Below are 27,597 nucleotides of genomic sequence, written 5' to 3'. Positions count from 1 at the left end.
ATTAGACGGTGACGTACAGCAGATAAAACCCTGTTGTGACTCCAGAGGACGCGGGACAGGCGCTCTAAGGTTACAGCCTGCAGCGTCATGTTGACAGATCACAGAGGAACATGTCTGAACCCTGCAGCCTCACACATCCAGACTCATCAATCTGAGGATATCTCGCTCTGACTGAGAGCTCGGGGAGGTTTGAATGAGTCGCTGAAGTCGTATAAAACATTCTCTTACTGTACCTACACATGACAGCCATCAAAGACTGACACTTTATAAACTAAATTAAATAGATCCATACTTTAAGTTAGCATCTCTAACTTGATGAAACATTATTTTTTACATTCCCTAAAGTTTGCATTTCACACTTCTATTTAGAGCCCGACCGATTAATCGCCAAGCCAATAATACATCAGCCGATAGTAGCATATCCAGTGACTCATTATCGGCTGATTTAATCACAGATAGGCGCCGATATTACTAGATTTATTCACCAGTCAGAAAGCATTTTATTACACTAGAACTTCTCCGTCACCAGCAGAGCTTTGCTGTATGGAGAACAACAATATCCCCAAAATCGATATCAGTATCGGCCCCAAAAGTCCCACATCGGTCGAACCCTCCTTTTATTTATTCCTACTGATCCGTCATGAGACTAGATTCTTAAACTTCCACATGTTTCGACTAAAAATCAAACTCTTGATGCCTATTTTGGTGCCACGTTAACACCAAAAAAAGCCCACCAATTGTTGGTAATTTTCTTGTTTTTAATCACCAAACTCCTGCACGCTGTCTACGTAGCACAGATATGCTGGAAGCGGTTCTTGGTTCTGAGAAGGTTCCAACTTATTCGTGCACTTCCTTTCACTCGCTGCAGTTTTTGGTTTACATGAGACAGAGGATCTGTAGGTTTTTTTTGTAAAGCGTCAAATCTATTTAATTCCATTGACGACTAAAATATCAGAGATCAAATCGTTTGAAAACGTCAGGTTGGAAATGGATCAAAAATATCGACAACCTCAGTCCAGTCAGACTATGGGAGGACTGTGGGAACTGGTATCTTGTGTTGGGAACTATACTCAGCCAATAACTGATTATAAAATAAATGATTTATTGTGGACACAACTGGCAAAGCAGCCAAACTAAAGACGGGCAGTGGTTAGCGTTTCTATCAACACTGACAGAGTGTAAGTGCTGACCTCTGATCAGTTTGGGACGTGTTGAAGTTCCTAAAAGTCCAAAAGGCCCGTGTGAAGCTTAACTTAAATCCCCCGTGCGTCTGTTCCCTTCCTTTAATCGTCACCCTCACGGGAACCACCACACAGCGTGCCTCCTTTTATTTATCAGAGTCCAGCTCAGGATATAATTGTTTGTGATTGCAGCCGACAAACGGCACTCTAATGGAGAGCAATCATCGGCTTCATGCTGAAAGACGTGATGATGCTCTGAGCTGTGTGTGCTGAAGGAAAGCTAGGCTACGTCTCTGAAGAGTGTCTGAGGGGGTTTAATGGAAGTCTAACTGCCTCCATTTACATTTAACGAGCTTTTAATGCCAGACACACGAGTACATATCCCTGTAATAGTAAAGTGCAGATCTACTGTAGGTCTGGCATTATAATATGAGTTAGCATTTGTTACATGAAACGATAAAGTCAGTGCCACAGAGTTTGTTTGTTTTCCTCAAAAATGAATTCACCACACGTTTCTGTCGTTCATTGTGGGGTGGCTAGAGAGATGTGGCAGAGCGGAGAGGTGGCGAGGTGTAGTCTGTTTGCTCAACTGAGCTCAGATTTATTTCCTCGCCAAAGCGACGGCTAACCCCCGAGGTTGAGGTATCAGCAGTAAAAACAACAAACAGGGTGGCTACTGGCCCGCTGACTCACCGGCTTCCAGGGGGAAAACGTCCTCCTTCCCTTTCCTCCTCCTCCTCCTTCACTACAGAGGACACCTCCCTCAGTCAAACACATATACACCCAGCGTTACAATATTTTTGCTGAGTCTCGAGCTAACATTCTTCTGCAGTAAAAGCATTTTTCTACTTTGGCCTCAGAGACCCGATTGGTGTGTTATGCAGGAGACGCCGAGAGGCCGTCTGCATATTTTAGAACAGCTCTAATCTAGATATCGCTGATACCATTCAATGCCACGTGTTTTTCACTTTCCCACTTCCAGCAGAGAGCTCATTCTGAAGATCACATGAGTCGAGGGGAAAAGGGTTGCCATGGCAAAGATGCAACAAACTGTCACTGAGAGCGTCTCCTGAAGCCCTTCTCATTCTGGGGCTATGCCGGTTTAAATGTGCAGATACTTCATGTTGCTGAAGGACTCCCTAACCCTAACCCTCCACCTGTCCAACACACACACACACTCTCACACACACACACACACACACACACACACACTCTCACACACACACACACACACACACATATGCGCACACAAGCTAGGTTCCAACCCCAAGGAGTTTAGTTTCATTATCATAATCAATAATTAAAAGACACATCCTTTTCATCAGTGCCAGCGTCACAGATGTGACCTGAGTCTTCTGGCTGTCAGCACCCCCATCCTCTCCCACCCTCTCACTCACACACACACACACACACACTCACACACTCCTCCCCCCTCCTAACCAGTCAATTTCAGTGGAGGCATTCATTTTTAAAGCACCCCTGTCACTGGGATTATAAAACAGAAAGTGTGCAGGGGGTAACAATAAGAGCAACACACACACACTCACACTCACACACACACACACACACACACACACACACACACACACTCACACTCACACTCACACACACACACACACACACAGAAAGAGATCTGCAATGGCCCAGAAAGCAGAGCAGGTCTGTGTTTTCTTCTCCGACACACTCTTTTCTTTCCACTGGCTGGCACAGCAGCAGCTTTGATATTTACAGGACAAACATGCAAACACAAAGAGAAACATGAAGCCATGAGGGGGGGCGAAAAAGTCCCTGAAGCGGGCAGGCGACGAGACTTCATAAAAGTGCTTCCTCTCAGAGACCGAGAGTGATTACAAGGGAATGAATGTGACCCCCCCCTCTACCCACCCGGTGCACAGGAAGAAGCCCTGCTTTGTTTATCCGAAAAATATCAACAACGAAACAACCCCAGATGATGGAGCTGTCAGACTGAGCTGTGTGTCTGACAGATCACCTGACACTTCCAGACACACAGTGTGCCCACAACACAAAAAAACACCGACATTCCTGCAATATTCCCACTGGGACATATCAATATAGTCCAGCACTTCATCCCCCATCCTGTGACTTAAGTTAGATTGTTTATTTGGGGGCTTATTGATGCAAAAAAACAAAACAAAAAAAAAACATTTCTGTGTCTTTACCTTTATATCTCTCCAGCACATCCTCATACGCCTGGGCGAATTCCTTCTCTTGGGAATGGTTTGTCGGCAGCAGACCCGGTATAAACCCGGCCATGGTGGCTCTGCAAACCCCCCGGGCTGGAGAGTCGAGGGGGTCGGCCTGCAGACTACCGCAGTGACCCGGTCCTCCGCTGCGTTTTCAAGCCCCCAGCTCCGGCTCCTTTTCCTTCTTCTTCTTCCTGTCCTATTCAACACCAGCCTGCGTGAAACTAGTGGATATGATGCTTTTGGCGCACACTGAAAAGCCCAGCAGCTCACTTCCAAGCAGGGTTAGATAATCCGTATGGATACTTAAGAGAATAAAAAAAAAAAAGGACAACAAAAGCCCAGAGAAAGAGCGTATTTTTTGACGTTAAATATGCCTGTGTCTACTTGAATGAAGGTTACATAAACGCTATCTATCCATTATCGCCGTCTGTGTGTGTGTGTGTCTGTGTGTGTGTGCAGGAACACACAGTCGGTGTGGTTGTCTCCGACCAGTCCCCTCCTTGGATATCAGTTTTCCTGGTGCTTTTTGAGCCTCCTGTGAGTGTGAGTGTGTGTGTGTGAGGGAGGAAGGATACACACACACCCCAGTTGAGTGTCCGTAAGAGAGGGCAAGTGTGTCCGTTTCCGTCTCCAAAAAAAAAAAAAAAAAAAAAATCGGCGGAGCTCCAGGCGAAACCGTATCCGGACTTCGGGCTTCCTATCCCCGGCTGCGTCGGCGTCCTCTGGATCTGAGGCGAGCCGCCCGAGCTCCCAGCATGCTTCCCCAGCCCGTAATGGCCGCGTCTATATCGAGAGGCTTTGCGGTCTATGTCCTCCCGTGTGTGAGTGTTTTTTCCCCCCCCCTGCCTCTCTGTCTCTCTCTCTCTCTCTCTCCCTCTCTCCCTCTTTCTAGCTCAGGTTTGTCGACTCTTCCTGCAGTGGCTGTCTCCCATCCCTCTCTACCGGCCACGCCAGGAACCTCCGCCGCAGGAATCTGAGGAGCCGGGCGGTGGGGCAGCAGGAGCAGGAGCTGGCTTATCGTTACGCGGTGTCAAATGGAGCTTGAGCGCCCCCTGGTGGAGGGCACGGCGCGGTGACAGACAGCCACAAAGGGATTGAACAGTTATGTCTTCTTCTTCTTCTCTCGTTTTTCTTAACTTCAACTTACAGACACATACCTCCACCTACTGTACAAGAGTGTGTAACATCATGTCATGTCACCATGCACCTTATTAACTTATCATTTAGTATTTAGCCTACTTGCACATAGTTCTGTATATATATATTTATTTCTCGTTTACTGCACATAGTTCTGTTTACATCTGTTAGTCCGATCACTGTCCACTTATATCTACTCTTTTATATTTTGTATTTTTAAGTTAAGTTTAAGCTTTAAGTTGTATTTAAATTGACACTTTATATTTGGGTTAAAATGTTTCGTCTACTTGCTCTGTTGTTAATTTACTGCTCTGTGTGCCTTTGAATTGCCCCCCGGGGACAAATACAGTTTTTTTGAATTTGAATTTGAATATTTACCTACACTTTAAATTCTGCCTGCCAATCTTGTGTCATGAAAGAAGGGAAAAAAAGACCCCTCCTGACACCTCTTATCCCCTCTCCTTCTCCCTCTCTTTGCCCATTATTCCTCCAATTTTACTCTCACGCCCTGCAGCTCTGATTTTCTCTTTCAACCTCTCTCTCTCTCTCTCTCTCTCTCTCTCTCTCTCTCTCTCCCTCTCTCTCTCAGCTGCTCCAAAATCCATAATTTCTCAGGTTGACCGGCAGATGAAGTCTGTCTTTTAGTCTTTCGGGCTTCATTGTATTAAACGTTTCAAATCACAGGAAATGGATGAAGGCAACTGGAAATATTTGTCTGCAGAGCCATCGCGCCATGGCCGGTCAGAGGTCACAGAGGGTCACAAACTTTCCAGCTCCCAACCCCCAAAATAAGGAATAAGTGCCAGAGACTTGGGGGGACCCTCGCTGTCCTCGGAGATGATTATATGGTAGCGCACAGCAACGCACTAAAAGGACAATCCAAACACTTGAAGAACAACACAAAAGAAAACAGCAGCCTAATTGTTTTATAACGTTTTTTTACTGTAAGAAAGACAAGAATCAGAATACTAATAATGTCCATGCATAGACTTTAGCACTGAGTGAACATAATGACTGAATAAATAGACACACAGGTGTGTTCCTCTTTAAAGAGCAGCACACACCGACATCGTTACCGTCATGACCAAACTTACATTTGAAATATTTTCACACCTTAATTTAACTTGTGAGCCTCGCAGTCCGACTCCAGCGATCTGCTGAACACTCCTCCTGTGACACGTGAAACACAGCCACCAGTAGATAATCTCAAGATGAGATCATTCTGAGGTCAAATTCAAATTCATTCAAAGGTCATTTGTCAAAAGAGATTATGTCATTTAATCCCCACGGTGAATATAAAGACGTCCTCGATGACAAGCACGGCGTCAGGCTCATGAAGCTTCCAGCAGAAATGATGAGAACAATCTAAGAAACATCATTTCTGCACCTTAAAGCAGATGTGGATTTCTGTCAGGGCTGAAATCAATATCGGATCAATATAGAAATAAAAGATTCATGAACGGCTCCACAACTTTCATCGACTTTCAGATCTGAAGGTCTTCGGGGGCAGCGCTTTGATCGCTGCTTCCAACACTTCCTGCTCGCCTCATCGTTTTTTTTTAACAACAAAGTAGTCCACACTTACACTTTGCTGATAAAGCTAAACATCCGCTGGACGCAAAATAAACAACAATCTGCCACAAAGTCGACTTCAGTGACGCTCGTGATGCTTTCAATAAAGTCAGTAGGTGGAAAACGGACAAATATACGTTCATGGCAAAGTAGTAACGAGGTCGGTGCTTTCAGACGTCACATCAGCCTCCACTCCGGCGGAAAACGTACACAGACACTTTGAGGATCCACATCTGCCACACAAATACACACGCTCACACGTAAACCATTCAGACAACAACAAGGTCGCTGTGACCTCAGTCTGAAGGTCCTGATAACGTTTCATTTCCAGTCCAGTGCAGGCCGTGGAAAAACACATTTATTCTACATAACATGCATCATAATATGACACTGATGCACATGTACAAACTATTTTACCACTGAACTGATTCAATGACAGACAGAGCAGGTGGTATTTATAAAGAGCACAAATGTTATCATGTGAGACGTTCATGTGCCCCCTAGTGGTGGGAAATGGAATCACAGCGAACTCAGACTGTAAAACTTTTTTTTTCTTGATTTTTTTTGTGTGTGCTTGTGTGTGTGTGTGTGTGTGTGTGTGTGTGTGTGTGTGTGTGTGTGTGTGTGTGTGTGTGTGTGTGTACTTATAGCACATCATATCACACCATCAGTCAAATGTGTATGACTGTGTGGCTGTAAACAATAAAGCATCACTGACAGCACACCGAGTCATCTCTTCCTCTGTGTGTCACTCCCATTGTTTTCTCCTGTTGGTGTGTGTGTGTGTGTGTGTGTGTGTGTGTGTGTGTGTGTGTGTGTGTGTGTGTGTGTGTTGTCGTCATGTGTCTGTGCTGTCAAGCAGAGTCCAGCTGCATAATGAATGTTGTCTCTGTGAGCCCAAAGCACAAGCAGTCCTCATCACATCGCCTCAGTGCTCTCTCTCTGACGCCGGCTTCAAAGTCACAAACTCTCTGCCAGAAGCACCTGAACACATTCGAGTGTTTGATAACCGAGACAACAAAGTCTGACCCTCTCCGTGTCTCTGCCCTGAACGTATCACTGCACACGTACAAAACAACAAAGAAACAAACGTCTATGTTCTAATATCCAGCGATGCAGTCAGATAATCCTGCATATTTGTCTGAATTAAAGCCAAACAAAAGAGCTCAGTGCCCCAAATAAGCGGGCGTCAGGCTGCGGTAGATTGAATCAAATGATTGTTAAACGTGTGTGACTTGGATTATGTGGCCTTTTATTTGTTGATAAGATTCTTTGTGTAAGTCTGACCTTTCACTTAAATGACCACAAACTCGATTATAGTTTCAAATCAAAGGCGGTGGCGGCGGCGGCGGCGGCGGCGGTCTCGGCAGGATTGGATTTGTGAATTGATTGAGGAATGCAGATAAAAGTGAAGACGGCGGTCCAACAAAACAACAAGTAAATAAAGTCAGTGTTTTTTTTATTCAGCAGGGCCGTTACAAGGAGGCTCACTAAAGCGCCACAGTGTCGCTGCACCAAGATTAAAAACCCTGAAGTTGAAGATCATTCACAGGTTGTCAGATATCACAATAAACCAGAGGGACAGCGTGCATGGTGAAGTGTAAAGAATGTATGAAATGTACGGAGCTGGAAAGCTGTCAAAATCCGACCTGTGGCTTCTTTCCCCCCTCTCTCTCTCTCTCTCTCTCTCTCGCTCTCTCTCTCTCTGATTTCTGATTCCTGACACTTTCCTGTCTCTCAAATAAAGGCATAAAAAAATAAAATAAAATAAACCTTCAAAACATGATTTAATATATATATATAGAGAGATGTTTTCTGGTCCATTCTGCCCAGCCACACAAACATCAACTCACACTATCCTCTGACACTTCTAGATGTCTTCAAACTACATTTTTTTTTTAAATTAAAAGATCCCTTATAACAGAAACCATTACGAGCATTTGAATGTGTCACTTGCAATTTATCGATTAAAATTAAAAAAAGTGAGCCAAAAATAATCACACATGCTTTAAAGTGAGATGTAAACATTCACAGCTGAAGTTACTTCCTGATGTTCTTTGAAAATGTTATACAATGAACCCTAAGCTTAAATAAAACACTTCCTTTTGTCCAACCTTATCCGGCTTTTCCTCTTTTTTTTTAAAGGCCCCTCGTGTTCTTTGTCTCTTCCATAACGTACTGTCTGCTCTCTCTTTCTCTCTCTGTCTGCTCTCTCTCTCTCTCTTTCTGAGTGTTTCTACGATGAACTCATTCCCCCCTCTTTAGCTGTGTTTGAGACAATCTCTCTCTCTTTTTCTTCTCGTCTCAAATGTTTTAACTCTTTGTCTCATCCTTTATGTTTTGTCCTTCTTTTTGATTTTCTCTGTCAGCTGTTTCTTCTTCCTCCCTGGCAGTCTGTCACTTATCTCTTAAGTTGTCAGTACCTCTCAGGTTCATTTCCCCTCCCTCTCTCTCTCTCTTTCTGATGCCTGACCTCTCTCACCCCCTCCTCTCTTTATTTAAAAGTCATTCCTTCCCCTGTTTCTTCTGTGTTCTTTTCCCCTCCGCTCTTCAAACTTTCCCCTCTTTTCATCGCCTCCTCCCCCCCCCCTCTTTATCCTCCCAACTCTCTTTCTTTCCCCTCTTCATTACCTTTCGCTCTGACTCGATCATTCACTCCTCGCTCTCCTTCTCTCTCTCTCTTTCTTTTCTTTTACAAACTCCCTCCTCTTTTCTCCCGCTCCCAAATTAAAATTCTGACTCTCTCTCTCTCTCTTTCACTGTTTGTTTTCCCCTCCTTTTATACCCGCTGTCAGTCTTTCTCTCACCCCTGTCGCCATTGCTTCTGCTTGCCTTTTATAACCATGGAAACAGAGGAGACCACGTCGCCATGACAACGGGGGTTAAGCCTGGGCTTTGGGCTGAGGCTTCCTCTCGGCTGCCTGCAGAGAAAATTAATTTGGCAGGAAGAGCAGCAGGCAGCGCTGAGGACGACTAAGGTACATGCAGGCAGAGCCTCACGGGGTCCTGATGTTCACGTGCACAGAATACCTCTGCTGCCACACACAGACCGCCATCGTGCATCACACACATCCTCATATTTGATTATTTCTCTTAATACTTTACTGTGACAAGGAGTATGTGCACAGAATACCTCTGCTGCCACACACAGACCGCCATCGTGCATCACACACATCCTCATATTTGATTATTTCTCTTAATACTTTACTGTGACAAGGAGTATTAAATAATTCCTAACATCTCACAGTTAAGCAGAGATTTTCACTTGTATAACTTATTTTGTGCTCAAACAAAATTCACACTAACTGCAAGAACCATTTCCTCATGTCTGAGCAGATGTCTTAAAACTCCTGTGAGGAGTTTTTAATGGTTATAAAACAGGCGGGAATAAACAGTGAGGCCTCTTCATGAGATATAGAACAAACATGACCATCAGCGACAGAACTGAATATTGACATGTCGTCATTTTTAATGTCTGTAACCGCTGCCACGGGACGATGTCAGACGAGAGCCACAGCTCACTGAAGACAAAGACTTTGTTGATATTCTCCAAAGCAAATATTCACAATGAGTGTAGATATGTATTTTGATCTTCTTCAGGTCTATTCACCAAATAAAGTGTGTGAAAGTGCTTAACTTTAGATATTATCACAATCTGTCCACTAGAGGCTGGCTGCAGAAGCACAGGAAGTCACATACACACCCGTTCCAAAAAGCCGTTTTAAAAGCAGAAATGAACATGTTTACAGCCTGGTACGAAAACAAAAATAGGTCTGATTCGCTCGATCTCAATCACACTGTGGAGGGGTTGAAGTTTGGATAACTCATCCGCTTTGATTTGATGAAGGATAAGAGTTTTTCACAATAAGGCGTCGAGCTGACCTGACTGACAGGCGGGCGCTGAGTAACGGTTTGTCAGGAGGCTTAAAACCCGCCTCTTAGGGTGAGTCAGCAATTTCCAGCGTGTCGACCACCATGCGTCCAAAGCCCCCTGCAGGAACAGACGGGTGTCATCACTCAGGCTTCATCCATTAATATTTACAGTCTATGGGACATGAAAAGCTGGCGTGTCTGAGTTTTCCTTCAGCCCTTGAACACAACATGCATTTCTGAATCGAAGGCTGTGAAGAGTCTCAAAACTCTCTCACCGGACGTGATGCAACTCGTCTGGTAATTCATGCAAACACGTCTGACAATCGGTAAATAAATGCAAAATATAACTGCATGTAAAGATATTTATGATGCACATTAAGCTTTATAAGAAACAGATTGAATAACGCATGTGGAAACACAATAAATCTATCACTACGGTTGACACTGTTTTCTCTCCATGTATCTGGAGCTCACTCAAACGAGTTAACCAAGAGTTAAATTGTGAAACTCTCCTTCACATAAACAGAGAAACCAGCCAACTGTTGGGAGGTTTTCATTGACATTCATGCTCAGCAGGCCGGCCGAGAGTCCACAGAGGCTGAATAACAGTGAGTCCAGTGAGGACAGCAGAGTCTCTTTTTATCCACTCCAGTGTGGATTCAAATCTCCTCTCTGCACAGAGATCCACTGTCTGCTCTCTCTCTCCTTCCATCACTCAGGCGACTCGTCCAGAGAAACGTGCATCCTACGGCTTGAAAACAGGCTAATGTATTCATTCTGCACATTCCAATCGTCTGCCTGAGTGGAGATCCAGGTCAATGTAAACACGTACTCCCATGTTATGTAAAAATGTAATATCATCACAAAAGCTTTCACGCCTCAGTGAGCAGCGTGGACTCGCCCGGGTGTCACCAGAAACATGAGCTGCGGTTGAATCGCTGCCAGTTTGCAGAGCCAAATCTGGAGGCATCAGTGTCACACAGAGAGGAAGAGAGAGAATCCTTCCTCTGCTCTGATGTTTCGATAGATACGGCTCTGTAAGGGATCTATACATGTGTCATGCTCAAGTCGATTTACAAGAGAAGTGTAGCCGAGCATTATGTAAACTGTTTCCACCTTGTTTTTCAAAATGAAGTGAAACAAAAAACTTTGATTTTTAAGCAGTTAGGTGGATCCTTAAAGTCTCAAACACGCGACTCTTTTGCAGGAATAAATGAACATTTTGAGAAATTTGAATATTCTTAAAACTGTCCAGTCAGACTGCCAACTACAATACATTGAAACCAGCTTTTGGTTAGATTTGCTTAGCACATTGACTGAAGGCAAAGGGAAACAAATAGCTAACGTCTGTGTTACAGCCGTCCCCGCAGCTCGTTTTGGATGCTGTACAAACGACAAGATGTCGCTCAGGTAACTCTTTATAATCCAGTTTTTTCAGGCTGAATAACTTTCCCATCTCTGTCCAAAGTTTTTGTCATTGTTTTTTTTTGTTCATACTGAACTTTCAGAAACGTTTGCCAGTAGAGAGGAGACTTCACACTGCAGGATGTTGTCGTCGTGTCGTCAGGGTTCAAACCTTGAGGGTAGTTTGTGACGACGCCAGCTCATCTCTGCTGCTGTCAGCGCTCACAGAGAGATCCACACAGACACATCTGACCCGCCGACTCTGCCCCGACGTGCTGCCAGGACACCTCCCTGTCTAACTGTCTCTTCTAATAACCTTACATAACATGCCTACGATGACTCCCCCCCCCCACCCTTCAGAACTGTCCTCTGTTATCTCACACAAACAAACTCCTGGCGTTCAAACTTCAGCACAGCTGCAAAGACGGGCCACATGTTCATCCAGCAAAATAAAACAGAGGAGGAGTGGAATAATTCAGCCGCTCGCCTCACAGAGGGTTCATTAAAAAACACGTCATATAAGATCATCTGTGTTTACAAGCAGCCGTGACAGACGGATCCACTGAAGGACGCAGGCTTCAAGTTTGAATTTTGAGCTCGAGTCAACTCAAACGTTAACATGGATTTATATTCCCCAGTGGCTGTTAATAAAAGATTAAACTTTTATTTTACTTTGAGCATTTCTGGCTTGAAAGATTGTTTCTTTATTTGCCTTCAAGGCTCAGAAATACCGACTGGAGTCCACAGAGGGAATGTTGAACTTGTGCTGGATGCAGTATTAAATGATCCACTTTGGATATAAAAGACCAAAAGATTGCAGCAACATCTCTGAACAAACACTCGTTGTGAGTAGTAAAATAGTCTCTTTTTTTTTTTCATCAAGTTCAGTGTTTACTTTCTGCTGAATGAGACATGAGACGGCGCACTGAGGGGATGCTACATTCAAAATAATGCTAGTTTTCAAAAGCTACCAAGCCTTCCTTTAAACTATGAATGATGAGTCTTTAGAATCACTCTAATTATCCTTCATGTTGTAGTTTTAATCAATAACTCTAATGAAGATAAGAGGAGATAAGAGGAGATATACTTTATTGACCCCAAAGTTAATTTGTCTTGGACTTTGTCCTGCTGTTGCAAGATAATAAAAAAATACATAAATAGAGATCATACAAAACATGTAACAGTTCCACATGTACATAAAAACACACTCGTGCAGCAGCCCCTTGGCACATCGTCCCATTAAGAATATTAACGGATATCAGCATAAATGATTGTTTCCAGCGGGTCAGCCTGGTCTGAGGGACCCTGAATCTTCTGCCAGACGGTAGAAGCTGAAACTCAGAGTGACGGATGTGGGTCGGGTCAGACGGTAATTCCCCCCGAGGATAAAGGAAGTAAACTTTCTATCCATCTATTGATCGATTATTAACCTTAATTTGACCCAGTTTGTGTGACACCTCTTCACATTTATTACTTATTACTGTTTCAGTCTTTGACATCAACTCTGTCCAACACGCGTTGGGTTTTGTTCAGGGATTTCTCTCACATTTATTCATTCATTCATGTGTTTAAACAGCAGCCTAATCCTTTTAAATCCCTTTAAATACTGGCACAGACCTCATCTGTTTTTCTACCATGTGCATATTTTCACAACATGTGTCCCAAAACAAACAGATAACTGGAGGTGATGATGGCCTGCACGGTTGAGTTTAACTCTTCATAATAGAAGTGTTGCTGGGATCGAGGTTTTCACTGCCGCACAGAATGTAAGCTGCTCTAAGATATAGGTGCAGCATGCAGACGAAGACAGCCGCCTACTTCCATACAGCATGTGATAAAAGCCTCACACGGTAAATAATTGGCACAATCATGAAGAGAGGTGAAGCACTCATGCTTTTACATCATTTCTTGTTTTTATCCCGTGTCGGGAGGAAGGACAGGGGAAGCCATTAGCCGGCTGCACGAGCAGGGGAAACCTCTCCTCCAGAGAGCAGAGTAACCTACATCTGTCCTCCATCTTCTGTTACAGCGAGGAACAGAGGATGGAAGAGATAAAGGAGGAGCGGGGTGGAGTCGTAGAAGTGACAGGAGAGCAGCGAGGGAGGATTCAGATGGTAAGCCTTCACTTCTAAACGATGCATGACCTCAGAGTTAAGCTCTCCTCTCTCTCTCTCTCGTCGTGAAACTAAAAACACTAATGTGTTGTTATGAAACATTTCCAAGATCTCATGTGAGCCCTGTAGAGGGAACAAATAAAGGACACACAAGCTCCCCCCCCCCCCCCCTCAAAGAATCTCCACCAATCAGTGTGAAATGTATTGACTGTGTATTTTTCAGGAGTCGGGGGTTCCTCTGAAGTTTGTGGGCGTTTGATTAAAGCCAGAGGGAAAAGCCCTGCGATCAAACAGGATGTCCAAGAAATGTCAGCGTGCAAATAATAAGACTGAAGAGGAGCTCCGCCTCAGTTCAAGAAACAACATTTATTAACCCTGACGTCAGATAATAAAATGACACCTGATGACAGAATATGAAATGTGTTACATGTTTTACATCCTCACGACACGATGAAGATGTAACGTCATGATTACTTTGATTACTCTTAAAGGTGAGATCACTGTTTGAACGGTCGGACTGCAGCCGGGGACCCGAGGTCAACTCCAAGGTCAAGCTTACAGAGCAACAGAGAGCCAGCAAGAGAATCACGACTCTGCAACTGACCGAAGAGAAAAGTTGAAAAGTTTGAAAATGGATGTGCTGCCTTATCAGAGTCGTTCCCCTCTCTTTTCTTTTCTCCTTCTTTACAAAACAAACACTTCATATCCTCTTCTGCACTTGGCATGTCATCATGTACGTCACAGGGAGAATATTTCACAGGCGTGTAAAGTTTTATTTACACTTCTACTTTGGCCACAAAACAACAAACATCGTTGTTGTCTCTTGTCAGTTATCGTCTCAGATTCAGATTGAGTTTTAAAATGACTTTGAATTCATTGATGCTTTGATACGCTGTCCAACAGGCATGCTAACTCTGACAGCAACGTCTGCGTCAGATTCAAACTGGAACCAACCAAAAGTCGACTTTCTTTTGACACCAAGCAAACAACAGTCATCAGCACCGCTTGCTTACACAGAAAGCATCTTAAGACAGAGACACGTAGAACTAGATATAACAGAAGAGATCCATCAGGATGGGAATGTGTCTTCAGCTCATCAAAAACAAGAAAGAGTGTTTCTCTTACCTGCCACACGAACCACCGCCCTCTCCGCCGGGTCCAGCACCGAGTCCTGGCTCTTCCTCTTCCTCCTCTCGTGTTTGGACAGATTCCAGGGTAAAGTGTCTCCAGGCGGTCCCACAGGTCCCGACGGGCACGGGGACAACGACCCCCCTGACCGCTCGCTACGGAAGGACGGCTCGCTGACGCAGGAGCGCTCGCTTAGAGTATCATCGTCTGAGGACTCCATGTTACTTTAAGAGCTGCAGGGAGGAGAGGAGGAGGAGGAAGAGGAGGAGAGGGAGAGGAGGAGAGGAGGAGGAAGAGGAGGAGAGGGAGAGGAGGAGGAGGAGAGGAAGTGGAGGAGAGGGAGAGGAGGAGAGGAGGAGGAAGAGGAGGAGAGGGAGAGGGAGAGGAGGAGGAGGAGAGGAAGTGGAGGAGAGGGAGAGGAAGACGAGGAGAGGAAGAGGAGGAGAGGGAGAGGAGAGGAGGAGAGGAAGTGGAGGAGGAGGAGGAGGAAGAGGAGGAGAGGGAGAGGAGGAGAGGAAGAGGAGGAGAGGGAGAGGGAGAGGAGGAGGGAGAGGAAGAGGAGGAGAGGGAGAGGAAGAGGAGGAGAGGAGAGGAAGTGGAGGAGAGGAGAGGAAGAGGAGAGGAGGAGAGGAAGTGGAGGAGAGGGAGAGGAGGAGAGGAGGAGAGGAAGTGGAGGAGAGGAGGAGGAGAGGGAGAGGAGGAGAGGAGGAGAGGAAGAGGAGGAGAGGGAGAGGGAGAGGAGGAGAGGAAGAGGAGGAGAGGGAGAGGAGAGGAGGAGAGGAAGTGGAGGAGAGGGAGAGGAGGAGGGAGAGGGAGAGGAGAGGAGAGGAAGAGGAGGAGGAGGAGGAAGAGAGGAGAGGAGGAGGAGGAGAGGAGAGGAGGAGGAGAGGGAGAGGGAGAGGAGGAGGAGGAGAGGAGGAGGAGGAGAGGAGGAGGAGGAGGAAGAGAGGGAGAGGAGGAAGAGAGGGAGAGGAGCGAGATGTAGAGCAGAGGGGGGAGGGGAGAGAAAGAAGGTCAGAAGAGGGGAGGACGAGGAGAAAGAGAGAAGAAGAAGAAGAACTCTATAATTCATAGCTTCAGTCAGACGGATCACACAGCAGGAGCACGAATGACGCAAAGTTGGAAAGTAAAAGCAGAGCGTCATAACGCAATAATCAGGAACAGCTGGGTCAGTGATCAGGTTCAGAGGCTGCGACCTACAAGAGAACTGAAGAGTTCCTCTGGAGTGATGAAAGAGGATGAAAGCACATGACAGCAGAGACGAGGAGATGGATTATTGAAGCCTGAGCGACGCAGCAGAGGAGTGTAGAGGCACTTTAAATCGAAGAGTATTTACAGGGATTCAGTCAAAGACAGCCAAAAACTGTCCTATAGCATACGACCATCTGACTGATAAGCCTGACTTTCATACCCTCAAATCTAGGGTTGTCATGACAGCAGATTTTGAAACTTTGATACGATTCTTGTACAAATGACATGATAAAATGATGATGGAAAAGAGTGAATTTTCGGATTCTTCAGCAGGGTGGCTGTGACTGAGACGAGAACAAACAACTACAGAGAGAGAGAGCGAGAGAGAGAGAGAGAGAGAGAGAGAGAGAAAAGGATGAGATTTCAAAGCTTGTCTAGTGTTGCTATTTTTAAGACGAGTCAATACACCAAGAAGACAGGAGGGAGCTTTCTCTCATCTCAATCTCTGCCCCCTTTCTCTCTCTCTCTCTCTCTCTCTCTCTCTCTCTCTCTCTCTCTCTCTCTTCACCTTTTCTCTAGGCCTATCTGTTGCTCGCTCGCCCATCTTCAGACTATAACTGTCAATCTGCATAAAGTTTATATTCAATACCTGAGGGAAAATCAATGACGCTAAATAATTGCTGTGAATGCAGAAAGCATTCGCTGTGTGTGTGTGTGTGTGTGTGTGTGTGTGTGTGTGTGTGTGTGTGTGTGTGTGTGTGTGCGTGTGTGTGTGTGTGTGTGTGACTCTCTGGGGACCTGAGGCTCTGATCTGTCCGTCATAGAATCAATACTCGTGCAGACAGAATGAATTGGCTGTTACTGGCTCTTCTCTCCCCGCAGGACGTCTGGGTGTCCAGCAGGTCAGTGATCGTCTGCTGTGCGCTCCCAATTTTTTTTTCAGTTTTCAGATTGATCGCGGCTCACAGGCTTTGTGCACATCATCTGTTTCCTGTCATCTCCCACAGCTTCTCGTCCAATAACACAGCTCAAAGTTAAAAGTATCATCATCTCGAGTGTGGAGGACGAAGCCCGAGTGATGTCACCTCTCAGTTTCTATGTAACATTTTGGAAATGCTGACTCTGTGAATCTAACGACAGGCTGAGACCTGGAGCCGAGGCGGGCCCTAAGACTCCTGACAAACCGCTACAACATGGCCGCCTGCAGTCAGATCAATAACCCCCCCCTAGTCATGCATATAGCCTGTATCCTTCATCAATCAAAACGGGTGTGCCATTAAAGACGTTAATCGTTTTTTGTACCGGGCTGTAAACGCGATCAGCTGTCAAAACGTTTGAATATGCATGTGGTGTGTGTGGGACATCTTGAATGAATATCAAACTGTTAAACTGTCTGAGTTATGGGGCAGAGGTTTGGCTGTGTGGTGACTCTGCTCCCCGTGTGCAGAGTGTTTCAGTCCTCAAAGTAGACCCTGGTCTTTGCACCATGTCTTTCCTTTGTCTCTCCTTTTTCTGACTCTATCCACTGTCCTATATCTCAAAAAAAAAAAAAAGGCATGAAAAAGCCCCCAAAATAATCAGTTTCATTTCCTTAAAATGGATTCAAGTCTTTCAGGATCAAAAATAAATGCACAAGTGATCCAGTTTTGTTTCACAAGTCTAACAGTTAGAGAACAGGGGAAACTCCTGTCCACATAGAGCTCACACTGTGAACACTTTATGCTAATGAACCGACTCCTGCTCCCTGACACACAGAGTCCGTACCAGCAGATTAACTGTGGAGTGACCTGAGCGCTGGTCACAGGGAGGGAATGTTTCTGTGAGGGATGCTGCCAAAAACCCTCCTCCTCCCTCTCCTCCTCCCTCCTCCTCCCTTCAGCTGGCCCCTGACTAGACCGCTGGCAGAAACTCGCTTCCTGGATCCCCATCTCCACAGCAACGCAGCCAGGAAGAGGTTAAAACCTTCCCAGAATCCCCTGCGGTTCTGTGATGTATGGTTGCAAGTCTCTCTCAGCCCTGGTGCTGCTGTTTCTTCGTGTGTGTGTGTATGTGTGTGTGTGTGTGTGTGTCTGTGTGTGTAAAGTTAGTTCCCCGCTGCCTGCTGTCAGTGAGTCAGTGCCACCGAAACGAGCGGTTTTAAAAATAGAGCCAGAGCGGAGCTTCAAAGTTGCACTGTGTCATTAGAGCTCTGTGAGGAGAAACGTTGATGTTTGAAGGAGAGAGAGAGAGAGAGAGAGAGAGAGAGAGAGAGAGAGAGAGAGAGAGAGAGTGAGATCACATCCTGCTGATGAGACCCTCATTCAGGCATTTTTACTATCACACCAACACTCACATAAACACATTTACTATCCTGTTTCTTCTAAATTAGGACAGCAGGTAATGATTATCTCATGACTGATCGTCTGAACGTCTTTTAATGCTTTCTTGTTCATCAAATCTTAAAATATATAAAACATAATTCTCATAAGAAGTTTTAACGTCCCCTGATTTCAGCTGGTTTCTGATCAAAATGTCTGTTTTCATTAACTTCTATAGACTAATACTGATATATATATATTTATTTCACAAAGACAAACGGCTCAAACTGCAGCTTTTACCAGCTGACGTGACCAAAACTAAAAGAGTTTTCCTCCCAATGATCACAAAGAAGACGGGCAGATATTCAATAAACATGAAGTAGAACAAGAGGATTTAAGTCTCATGTTTGTTACAGAAACTGCTTTTGATATTTGTGCTGATTTTATATCAATTAACGGGCTAACTGTATTATTTCTAAATTTCCTTATTCACTTCTAGTCTTAGACATCTGACCGACTATTGGCCCCAAAAAACCTCAAATTGTTCACTACAAGGTGTAAAGTCACCTCATGACAGACTTTTGTATTTTGTTTGTTTGCCTTTTCTGTTTTTTATCCAGAACTTATTAAATAACTAGTCTACACGGTGTCACAAAGTCACGTCCAGTCAAGTTCTGTCAGCCTCGAGTTGGATCTTGTAGCTGGACGACACATCGAGTTTTTGAGATGTCCATATATTTTCAAAAGAGATGTCGGGTAACGTCCAGTCTGAATATCTCGTGTTTTCTGTCAAAATGTCAGAGCTTAAAATAATCAGTTCAAATTCACATTAATAAGTGAAAAGCAGGAAATACTCAGTTTCCAACTTTCCATAAATATGATCGAACTTGAGGAATAAATTGAACGTGATTGAAGGTGTTTCAAACTTGTCAAATCTGTTTTCTAAACTAAACTAGCATGCTAACAGTAAAAAAAATACACATGAGCAAGCATGGGAAAAAGCTTTTACCACACACACACACACACACACACACACACACACACACACACACACACACGTCCATGCAGAGATCTTGGCTCGAGTCTCTTCCTGTGACAGCGAGCAGCAGCTGAATAAGACCGAGCAGGGATGCTGGATGCTCCTTCTGATTTATCACCACAACAAAGATTTACACGGACGCTGTCTCTGTTCCCACAGCTCGGACAGAGCAGGACGTGTGTGTGTGTGTGTGTGTGTGTGTGTGTGTGTGTCTGCATGTTTATGTGAGTGTTTTAATAGTGAGCTAAAGCAGAGAGGAGGGAGACAGAGATGGAGAGGTTCAGCAGTGAGAATCTGCACATTCGATTTAGAGAGAGAGAGAGAGAGAGAGAAAAGCAGACACGTGCAGAGTAACGGCTGTAACCGCCACAGCTCGTCCTTCAGCTCTCTAAAGGGAGTTAACTCACGTTTATGTTCAACAGACGGACATAATGCTCCATCCAGCCTAACAAACCCTGCAACTCACAGAGCTACCTGAGCAGAAACACATCGGCTCCACACGTGTGATTTACCGTGTGAATCCAAAGCTGCACGACCGGTTAGCCAGCACCCTCAGCTGTTTATGTTAAGCTAGGCTACTCATCCCCTGGTTCTATGACATACATATTTACAAATGATTTACTGAATTTAAAGGGGCATACTTTATGTTTTGTTTTTCTAGTTTTACTTCATAAACCACAACACTTATCTGGGCTAAATGGTAAAGTTTTGATGATATCATTTGGGGTATCCATGCATCTCTAAATGAGAATTGTATGACATCCATGCTAGTGTTGGTATCAGCTGCAGAAAAGCTTAAAATGCCGTATTAGAGGTTAGAAAGTTTCCAGTTATTGCTCAGATACAAAATAATTAAGAAGCCCCCCGACAAATCTACTGGTTTAAAGGTGACACATTCTCCTCCTTTTAAACCAGTTTAAACAAGTCTAAGATTTCCTCAAAACATGTGTGTGAAGTTTCTTGTTCTAAATCCACTCTGATCCTGTATTTGATCATGTCTATAAACCCCTCTATTTCAGCCCTGCTCAGAACAGGCTGTTTCTGTGTCTGTACCTTTAAATATGTAAATGAGCTGTGTCTGACCACGCTCCCCTCTCTGGAAGGGCTCGGGCTATTGTTTACAGTGAGAGGGCAGACTCAGAGGGCAGAACAAACACCTAGCTGTGGGAGTGTCACCCACCTGGGGGAGGGGCTACTGCCCTTTGTGATGTCATGAAGGGAACATCTCCAAACAGCCTGTTTGAGCACACATTTTCTGAAAAGTGGAGCAGGTTAAAAGACGCAGAGGATGGACTTTTCTCATCATTGAGGGGTTTGTAGACAGACTAGAGACACATATTAGAGTTAGAGAAACATGGTGAAGCAGATTTGACATAATATGAGACCTTTAAAGGAAACATTCATGTTAGTCAAAGCCATCAAAATATTAACAATCAGTATGTTTTTATTCAAACAAGTACTCTCTGGGTAGTGAAATCAGTATGGAGTGGGTAAAAAACGCTGCTGAATCATCTCTGCATGGACTATTGGTGGACCCTAAGACCCTCCTTTCAGAGGAGTTTTCCTGGATTTACACTGAAGATCTTCTACTAAATACTGGGAAAAAAAATGTCAAACTTGTCCTATTAACTGCTTGCTTTGTCTTTGACTTCATTTTCATGACGTTGCACCTAAAGGTGACACATTAAGACACACTTGCTGTGTCACTTCTTTAATAAGTCTGGATTAAGAGTAGAGTTAGAGGATGAATGAGTAATACTTCCCCTTAAAACACAGCCCCCGGTCATGATGAGTAACACTCTGACAGACAGGATAACTGAGCGGCTAGACTCAGCTCCCACACACACACACACACACACACACACACACACACATACATTAATACACATGCGACACACACACACACACATGCATATACTGTATAAACAAACAGAGACGAACTGGACTGCTTGCCAAGAATGAAGCAGCTTACTACTCAGCATGACTGGACGGAGAGAGAGTTAATTAAAGTGAGAGTGAAGAAGGACGAGTTCAGAGGCCGAGATCAGAGTGCTCAGGTTAACACAGAGTAAGAAACACAGAGAGATATGAGGAGAGAAAGAGCCTGAATAAATCATACATTTTGCGGCCTTCCTTACACACACGGATCAATATGAACAGCTCCCCCCCCCCTTCGCTAATGCTAAGATGCTGCGTGCATACCAAGGAGCTGCTAACCAGCACAGGGACTGTCGGCTGGAGACTCTCAGACTGAGAGACAGAGGGAGGATTTTACAAACAGAAGACGGAGGATTCTGTATCTTAGAAAACAGCCCGGGGATGTACGATGCGGTCCAATATTCCAAAAACAAGGTTTTTAAAGACGCAATCTGATGGCTTTAAGGATCATTAACGAGAAGATACAGACACGTAAATGATTCTGTGACACAAATCAGATGTCATGATTCACAAGTGTTAGCAGAATTATCACAATGAAAAATCTAGAGAGGAAAACAAAACACTCATCAGGTCTGTGCATCTTCACTGCTCTCACCATTTGAGTACAATTATTCTGTCAAGGACTTTGATTCTGTTTCGATATCACGATGGGTTGCTTCCTCAATTTTCTATGTTACAGCAGGAAACGAGCCACAGATCGGATTGGTACCCGGGCCGGCCTCTCGAGGGCTTAGGTGTCTGTACATGGGACACACACACTAACCGCTAGACTACCTGCGTCCCCCTTTCTTTACTGTCTTTCTAAAATAAGTATTTTTTTAGTTTGGAGACAGTTCATTGGACAGAAGACATTTCAATGCATGCGGGACCAACCTGGTTAAATAAAGGTTAAAACAGAGTGTAAAATAGTAAAATATATCTTCTTCTTATTCTTAGCAAACACCGTACCTACCCATCTATAAGCAGAAAACACCTTCTCCTTGTATCCTTTACTGCAGTAGTATACCAGCCTTAGGTCTAAGATTCCTCCTCATGAAATAAAGGACTTGATTGATTTGAAAACAAATATTTTCAAGACATCAACTTGACGTTTTTTCGAAATGCATGATGTACATTTCTCCCTTCTTTCTGACAGCAGCGGGTGAATCAGAGATCATAAATAACAAAGATGATCCCCGGCTGCAACGATAACTGAATGTCAGAGATCCTCTTCTTGCTTCTTGTGACAAATGAAATCTGAGTGAGTAGAAACATCGTGATTCAGAGATCACGGCGCCCACCTGTTTATTACGTTTAATCATAATCAACGACACCTCCGTCCCTCTTTTATCCCCTGCAGGGTCACAGACGGGATGGTACAGTAGTGAGGGGGGTGTGTCTGCAGTCAGTGCAGGGGGCATAAGGGGAGGAAGAGACCAACCAGTTTATATAATTCCACTTGACAACAATGGAAATGAATGATATGCTTGTGTCCTCGTCCTTCAGGCTGAGGAGAGTGATAGCCTGCTGTAGGTGAAGGTCCAACATAAGGCTGTGAGTGACCATCTGCTACAAAGCTGCAGGAGGGGAAGCCCTGAGTGGTGATTTTTTTTTTTAATTTCCTCTCTTTCTTTGGCTGGCTGCACCTTCCATAACATCGCTGAGCTTTTTCCAGACAGAGAGACAGACAGCCTGCAGTGGTGGAGTCCATTGGGATCCATACAGCAGGTGGAGGTAGAGGAGTGAAAATGGAGGTTTCTTAGGCTGATCAATACAGGGGGAACCTCTCATGGTGGTGCATATTAAACTGAGCCATTGCTGCAGCTGGTGTCACCAGTTTTGCACTGCACGCATGCCGTCCTTTTCTCTGTCTGTGTGATTGTGCAGGAGGGTGGGGGGGAATGTGTTTGCATGAATGGACATCAGACATGGAGACCAGTGCACGCAGAGCTGCAGACTGGGAGCTTCTTTGTCCAACACACCGCCTCTGTTTGCGTCCATAACACCAACTAATTACATTTATCCATTTGTAGCTGCCTCTGTGCTGCCTGCTGCTGCCTCTGTCATTAGTGGGAACAACCTCGGCAGCCTTCTCACGACCCAGAAAGCCTCTCTCTCTCTCTCTCTCTCTCTCTCTCTCTCTCTCTTTCTCAGACTCACTGTCCGCTGCTTGTCTCCAGCCCCAGCCCTCCGGAACACACATCACGAGCAACGTGCTCAGAAACAAACAAAAAAAATGCTCCATTTCAGGCAATAACTGACTCTGTGGGCTTTTACACTGAAAAGAACACATCTTTAAATGAGTGTACACTTCCACTGAGACTACAAATCAACACGTTATTTATAAAGGAGCGAGGAGAGCATGAAGACAACACCTTACCGAGCCACATTTAAAAAAAAAAAATGCACGGTTAAATTGAGTTGCAAACATATTAAAATGTCCCTAAAATGTGTTTTTACAAGTTTATAGGTCAGTCGCATTGTCCGTCTGGATCTGATCGTCCTGATTGGTTTCAATATTAACGATCAATTAAATATCATCATCGGACTCGACAGCTCTCGTAAACACATGATATTGATGATGTAATGATGCACGGGTTTGTAGGAATTGGGAAAAAAAACCCAACATGCTCCATGAGAGCTCCGGAGCGGCTTACCTTCACCGGGCAGCGGCGGTCCTCGAATCCGAGCACAGAGCGAGGGAGGCCGGGGGAAGCTGCCGCCGCCGCTCCGCTCTCCTCTCCCCGGATGGACGGGGTGGAATGTGGTGATGGACGAACGATTTGGGTGTTTTGTCGCTCCACCGATGTTGCCCACGTTTTTTCCTCCACAATGGAGCCGACACCACTCCAGCCAGAGGATGATGAGGATGTGAGGAAGAGGAGCAGGCAGCGTAATCCTGATAGAAATGGCTGTCCGATTCCTCCTCCTGGCTTTCCCCCTCTCGCTCTCTCTCTCTCTCTCTCCTCTCCACAACCCCCCACCAGCCCTCCTTCCTCTGGTCACTCAAACACACACACACACTCTCTCACTTTCTCTTCAATAGGCTGTTTTCACGGCTCTGACACTTAACCCATGGCTGTTGAGTCCGTTAAGTGTCGCGGAAATGGAAATCTCTGTTGTAGTCCTGCGTCATCTGAGGCTCAGCAGCACCGCCAAACCCAGGCCCAAACCCACACACATGTACACACACACACACAGAGACACACACACACACACACTCGGTCACACACTTTTCTCTCAATTTAGGGTGGACACAGAGGGGGGAAAAGGGCGTTCACATTTCTCAAATTTGAAGCGGCAGCTCATTCACAAGCATTTCAGGATTGCAGAGAGGAAGAAGCAGAGCTGGACCTTTTACATCACATGAGACAGCATTAATCTGGGTTTTTATAATCCCTACATACACACACACACACTGAAACACTCATATAGGCCTACACACCAGCTCCCTCCTCCCTCTCCAAACAGCTGGAGGAAGAGAGGGAGTAGTTCAAAAAGCAATTGATCACAGATGGAGAGATGTGGAGGAGGTGGTGTGGGAGCTGTGTTGACCGACCAGCAGGGAGAAGGTGTTAACAGTTTGGGTTGACCTTAGAAATGTCGACCACCACGGCTCCCAAACATCAGGGATCGCATGTGCACATAATCCCTGCATTCTTTAACTATAGCACACAAGTCTTTTATGATATTGGGGGTGTTTGTTTTAAGAGTGGGGAATCCTGAATGTGCAGATATTATATTTATTTTTATATAACCAAAGGGGAGAATGGCTTAAAGCTCCTGTGGTGAACTTTTGGTTCATGATGTTTCTAGTGACCCCTGTGGATAAAGCAATACATCTTGTCCTTTTGTTCATCCTGTCCTGTTCACGTGTGATGCTTAAGTCAGACTAAACGTTTTAAGAACGACTTTAGCCCCATCCAGCAAACATGAAGATTCAATGTCACTTCACCATCACTGAATAATCAAAATCAAGAAGGGGCGGTAAAATCTCCTCACAGGAGCTTTAAGAACACACAATAATGACATGACTAAGTGCAGTGGTTCTCAACTGGTCTATCCTCAGGACCCGCCCTCAACTCCATCCGATTTATTTAATGAAAAGTTAAAGAGTTTGGACCTCAGTCAGTACAAAACATGGGACAGAAAAAAGGAAAGAGGTTTTAAAAAAGCGCTTCATAGACTTTATTTTTCCAGGCACACAATCAGGACCCACTGAAAACGTCTCCACGACCCACTTTTGGATCCCCACCCACCAGTTGAGAACCTCCCGTTTAGTGTACATTTTATTATTTTAAATTGTATATGAACTGTAGTTTATGACTTAGACCATGCACGGTGCTCAGACTTACTGAGACATTCAAACTCTGATTTTATTACTCAGGTAGAGATGAGGAAATGTCTGCAGATGAACAATACAAAAAATCATTTAATTGCATTAGTAACTTTGATTATTTATTTAGTATCTCCTGCACATACAGACGAGCTGCAGCAGAGCCTGACGGTGAAGGAGACATGTTTTTATATGATTTATAGGATTAGAGGGATTCATGGAGAACGACCTTCTATTAGTTGATGTGTCTGACTGTCTGGGATTGATGAAGCACTGGCTCAATCACTGGGATTGCTTTGTGTTTGTTTTGGGGGGGGGGGGGGGGGGGTTAGGTCTCCGCTGCAGGATAATCCAGACTCCATCATCCTCCGTCTCAGTCGGTCAGAGGGAGTGAAGTCTCTGAGCTGCTGCAGCTTTCAACAAACAGGAGCTAATGGACACATGATCTGAAGGTTGCTGTGACCACAAACAAAGGGTAAAGGTCACTTTCATCTCACCTCATGTTTCCATTATTAGTTAATTATTGAACGATGTTTGATCGATCACCCTTCAGCAGCAGCTGTAAACTTGAAGCTCCTGACATGAATGTGCTGGTCGGTGACGCCGTCTTTGGCTGTGAACTCAGGATAATTTCATTTGCTCAATTGAAACCTCGTGATGATGTGAGTCATCGCTCGAGGAGCTGCACCGTGTTGTGAGATCGGGGCTTCATTGTCTTGTCGTTTCAGTTTGACGAGGCCACAGGTGAAAGAGGGAGAGAGGGTCGACTCTCTGCGGACACAGCTTGAAAAACTTTCATTCTCATGCTTTCAGTTGAATGGTTCTGATCGAAGAAGTTTGACTGAGTTTGTGGTTAAGATTGTTTGGGAAGCTGGAAAACACACAGTTCAACATTTGTCTCACACTCATTTGATGTTTTTAAAATGTGCACGCCTGTCTTTGTTTTGTTTAACTCGCTCAGTCCTGAACGTGTAGAAATAAAAAAATAAAGGTCACCTACAAAAAAAACGTTCAGACTCTTGAAGCATCATCATGTGTAGCTTGGTACAATAAACGCATGAACAGCAACTCTTTTTAAGAACAGCAGAAAACAGAGGAAAGGACACTTTAAGAATCTGAGGCTTCAGGTTCAAGCCCACAGATTCAAACCTCCCAGTGTTAGAAATGTACAGCACACAACACTTATATATAGAATATAGAAAGATTTTTGGATGTGCACGAGTGATTTTATAGACGAAACCAAAGATTACGTTAATGAAACATTTTCAAGGAGTATATTTCAATTTAAGGAATATCCAGACCTTGAACACAAAACATTTTAAAATGTTACTTTTTTTTTTTCTTTTTTACAAATCTGCATCTATGTTCCTGTTTTATAAAACCCATTTTATATACATATTTATGTAATCTTAATGCAAAACAGTATGCCTTAAAATGGAGGAAAATAAGTTTGTAAATGGACTTGAGCTTGTTTATTTATTTTCTAGTCTTCTGATTACTCAAAGCTCTTTTACACTGCAGGTCACACCTACACATTCACACACTGATGGTAGAGGCTGCTGAGTAAAGTGTCCATCAGAAGTAACAATTTACAATTTGGGGTTAAGCGTCTCGCCGAGGACACATCGGACGTGTGTCTGCAGGAGCTGGGGATCGAACCACAGAGCTTCAGGCTGAGAGATGGCCGACTCTACCACTGATCCACAGCCACATCATATTAAACCCTCAAGGTCTGAAATCTGGAGGTTTCAATACATGAAGCTTCAGGCTGAATTCATTCTGAGGACTCTTAAATCATTTAAATCTGAAACAACACGTGTGTACTTTGTTTCAACACTTCACTGTAGCTCAGAGTCAAACGTTCATATTACCAGAAATACTTTTCCAGTTCTTCATCAAGTCTGCATGATCATGTCCCCTGTGTTATCTGTGCTCTCGGCGCCATCTTGTGGCAGATCACAGTCCCTCCTAATCCCATCAGGCCGAGCTAAACGCCTGCAATTGAATTAGGATGTCGAACATCATCCATTCATATCAGCCTCTCATCGGAGAGCGCTAACCGGCTAATCCGGTCAATGGTTTTCTGAAATCAGGTCAGCGTGGGTGAAGAGAATGGACTGTGGTTTAACTGCCATTCACGTTTAACACAATAAAAAGGTGAACACCGCTGGAGGGGAGACATGACGTCTGTCCCCACTCCC

At 44.6% G+C, this 27,597-nt stretch overlaps 1 protein-coding gene across 2 annotated transcripts in view; it reads right to left on the bottom strand.

The window, feature by feature from the left end:
• macf1a (microtubule actin crosslinking factor 1a) overlaps positions 1 to 23,984 on the bottom strand; it is a 238,971-nt gene extending 214,987 nt beyond the window's left edge. For both annotated transcript variants that reach the window (XM_061058975.1, XM_061058976.1), the window contains exons 1-2: positions 23,718 to 23,984; positions 14,614 to 14,849 (exon numbers count right to left, since the gene is read on the bottom strand). In XM_061058975.1, coding sequence (XP_060914958.1) covers positions 14,614 to 14,836 — 223 coding nt within the window. In that variant the 5' untranslated portion in view covers positions 14,837 to 14,849; positions 23,718 to 23,984. The remainder of the gene's footprint in view (positions 1 to 14,613; positions 14,850 to 23,717) is intronic.
• Positions 23,985 to 27,597: the final 3,613 nt, after the last annotated feature.

The sequence above is a fragment of the Labrus mixtus genome, chromosome 16, assembly GCF_963584025.1.
Source record: "Labrus mixtus chromosome 16, fLabMix1.1, whole genome shotgun sequence".
NCBI lineage: Eukaryota > Metazoa > Chordata > Actinopteri > Labriformes > Labridae > Labrus > Labrus mixtus.
The sequence above is the reverse complement of the archived record's forward strand: the minus strand, read 5'-3'. Positions and strand labels throughout refer to the sequence as shown.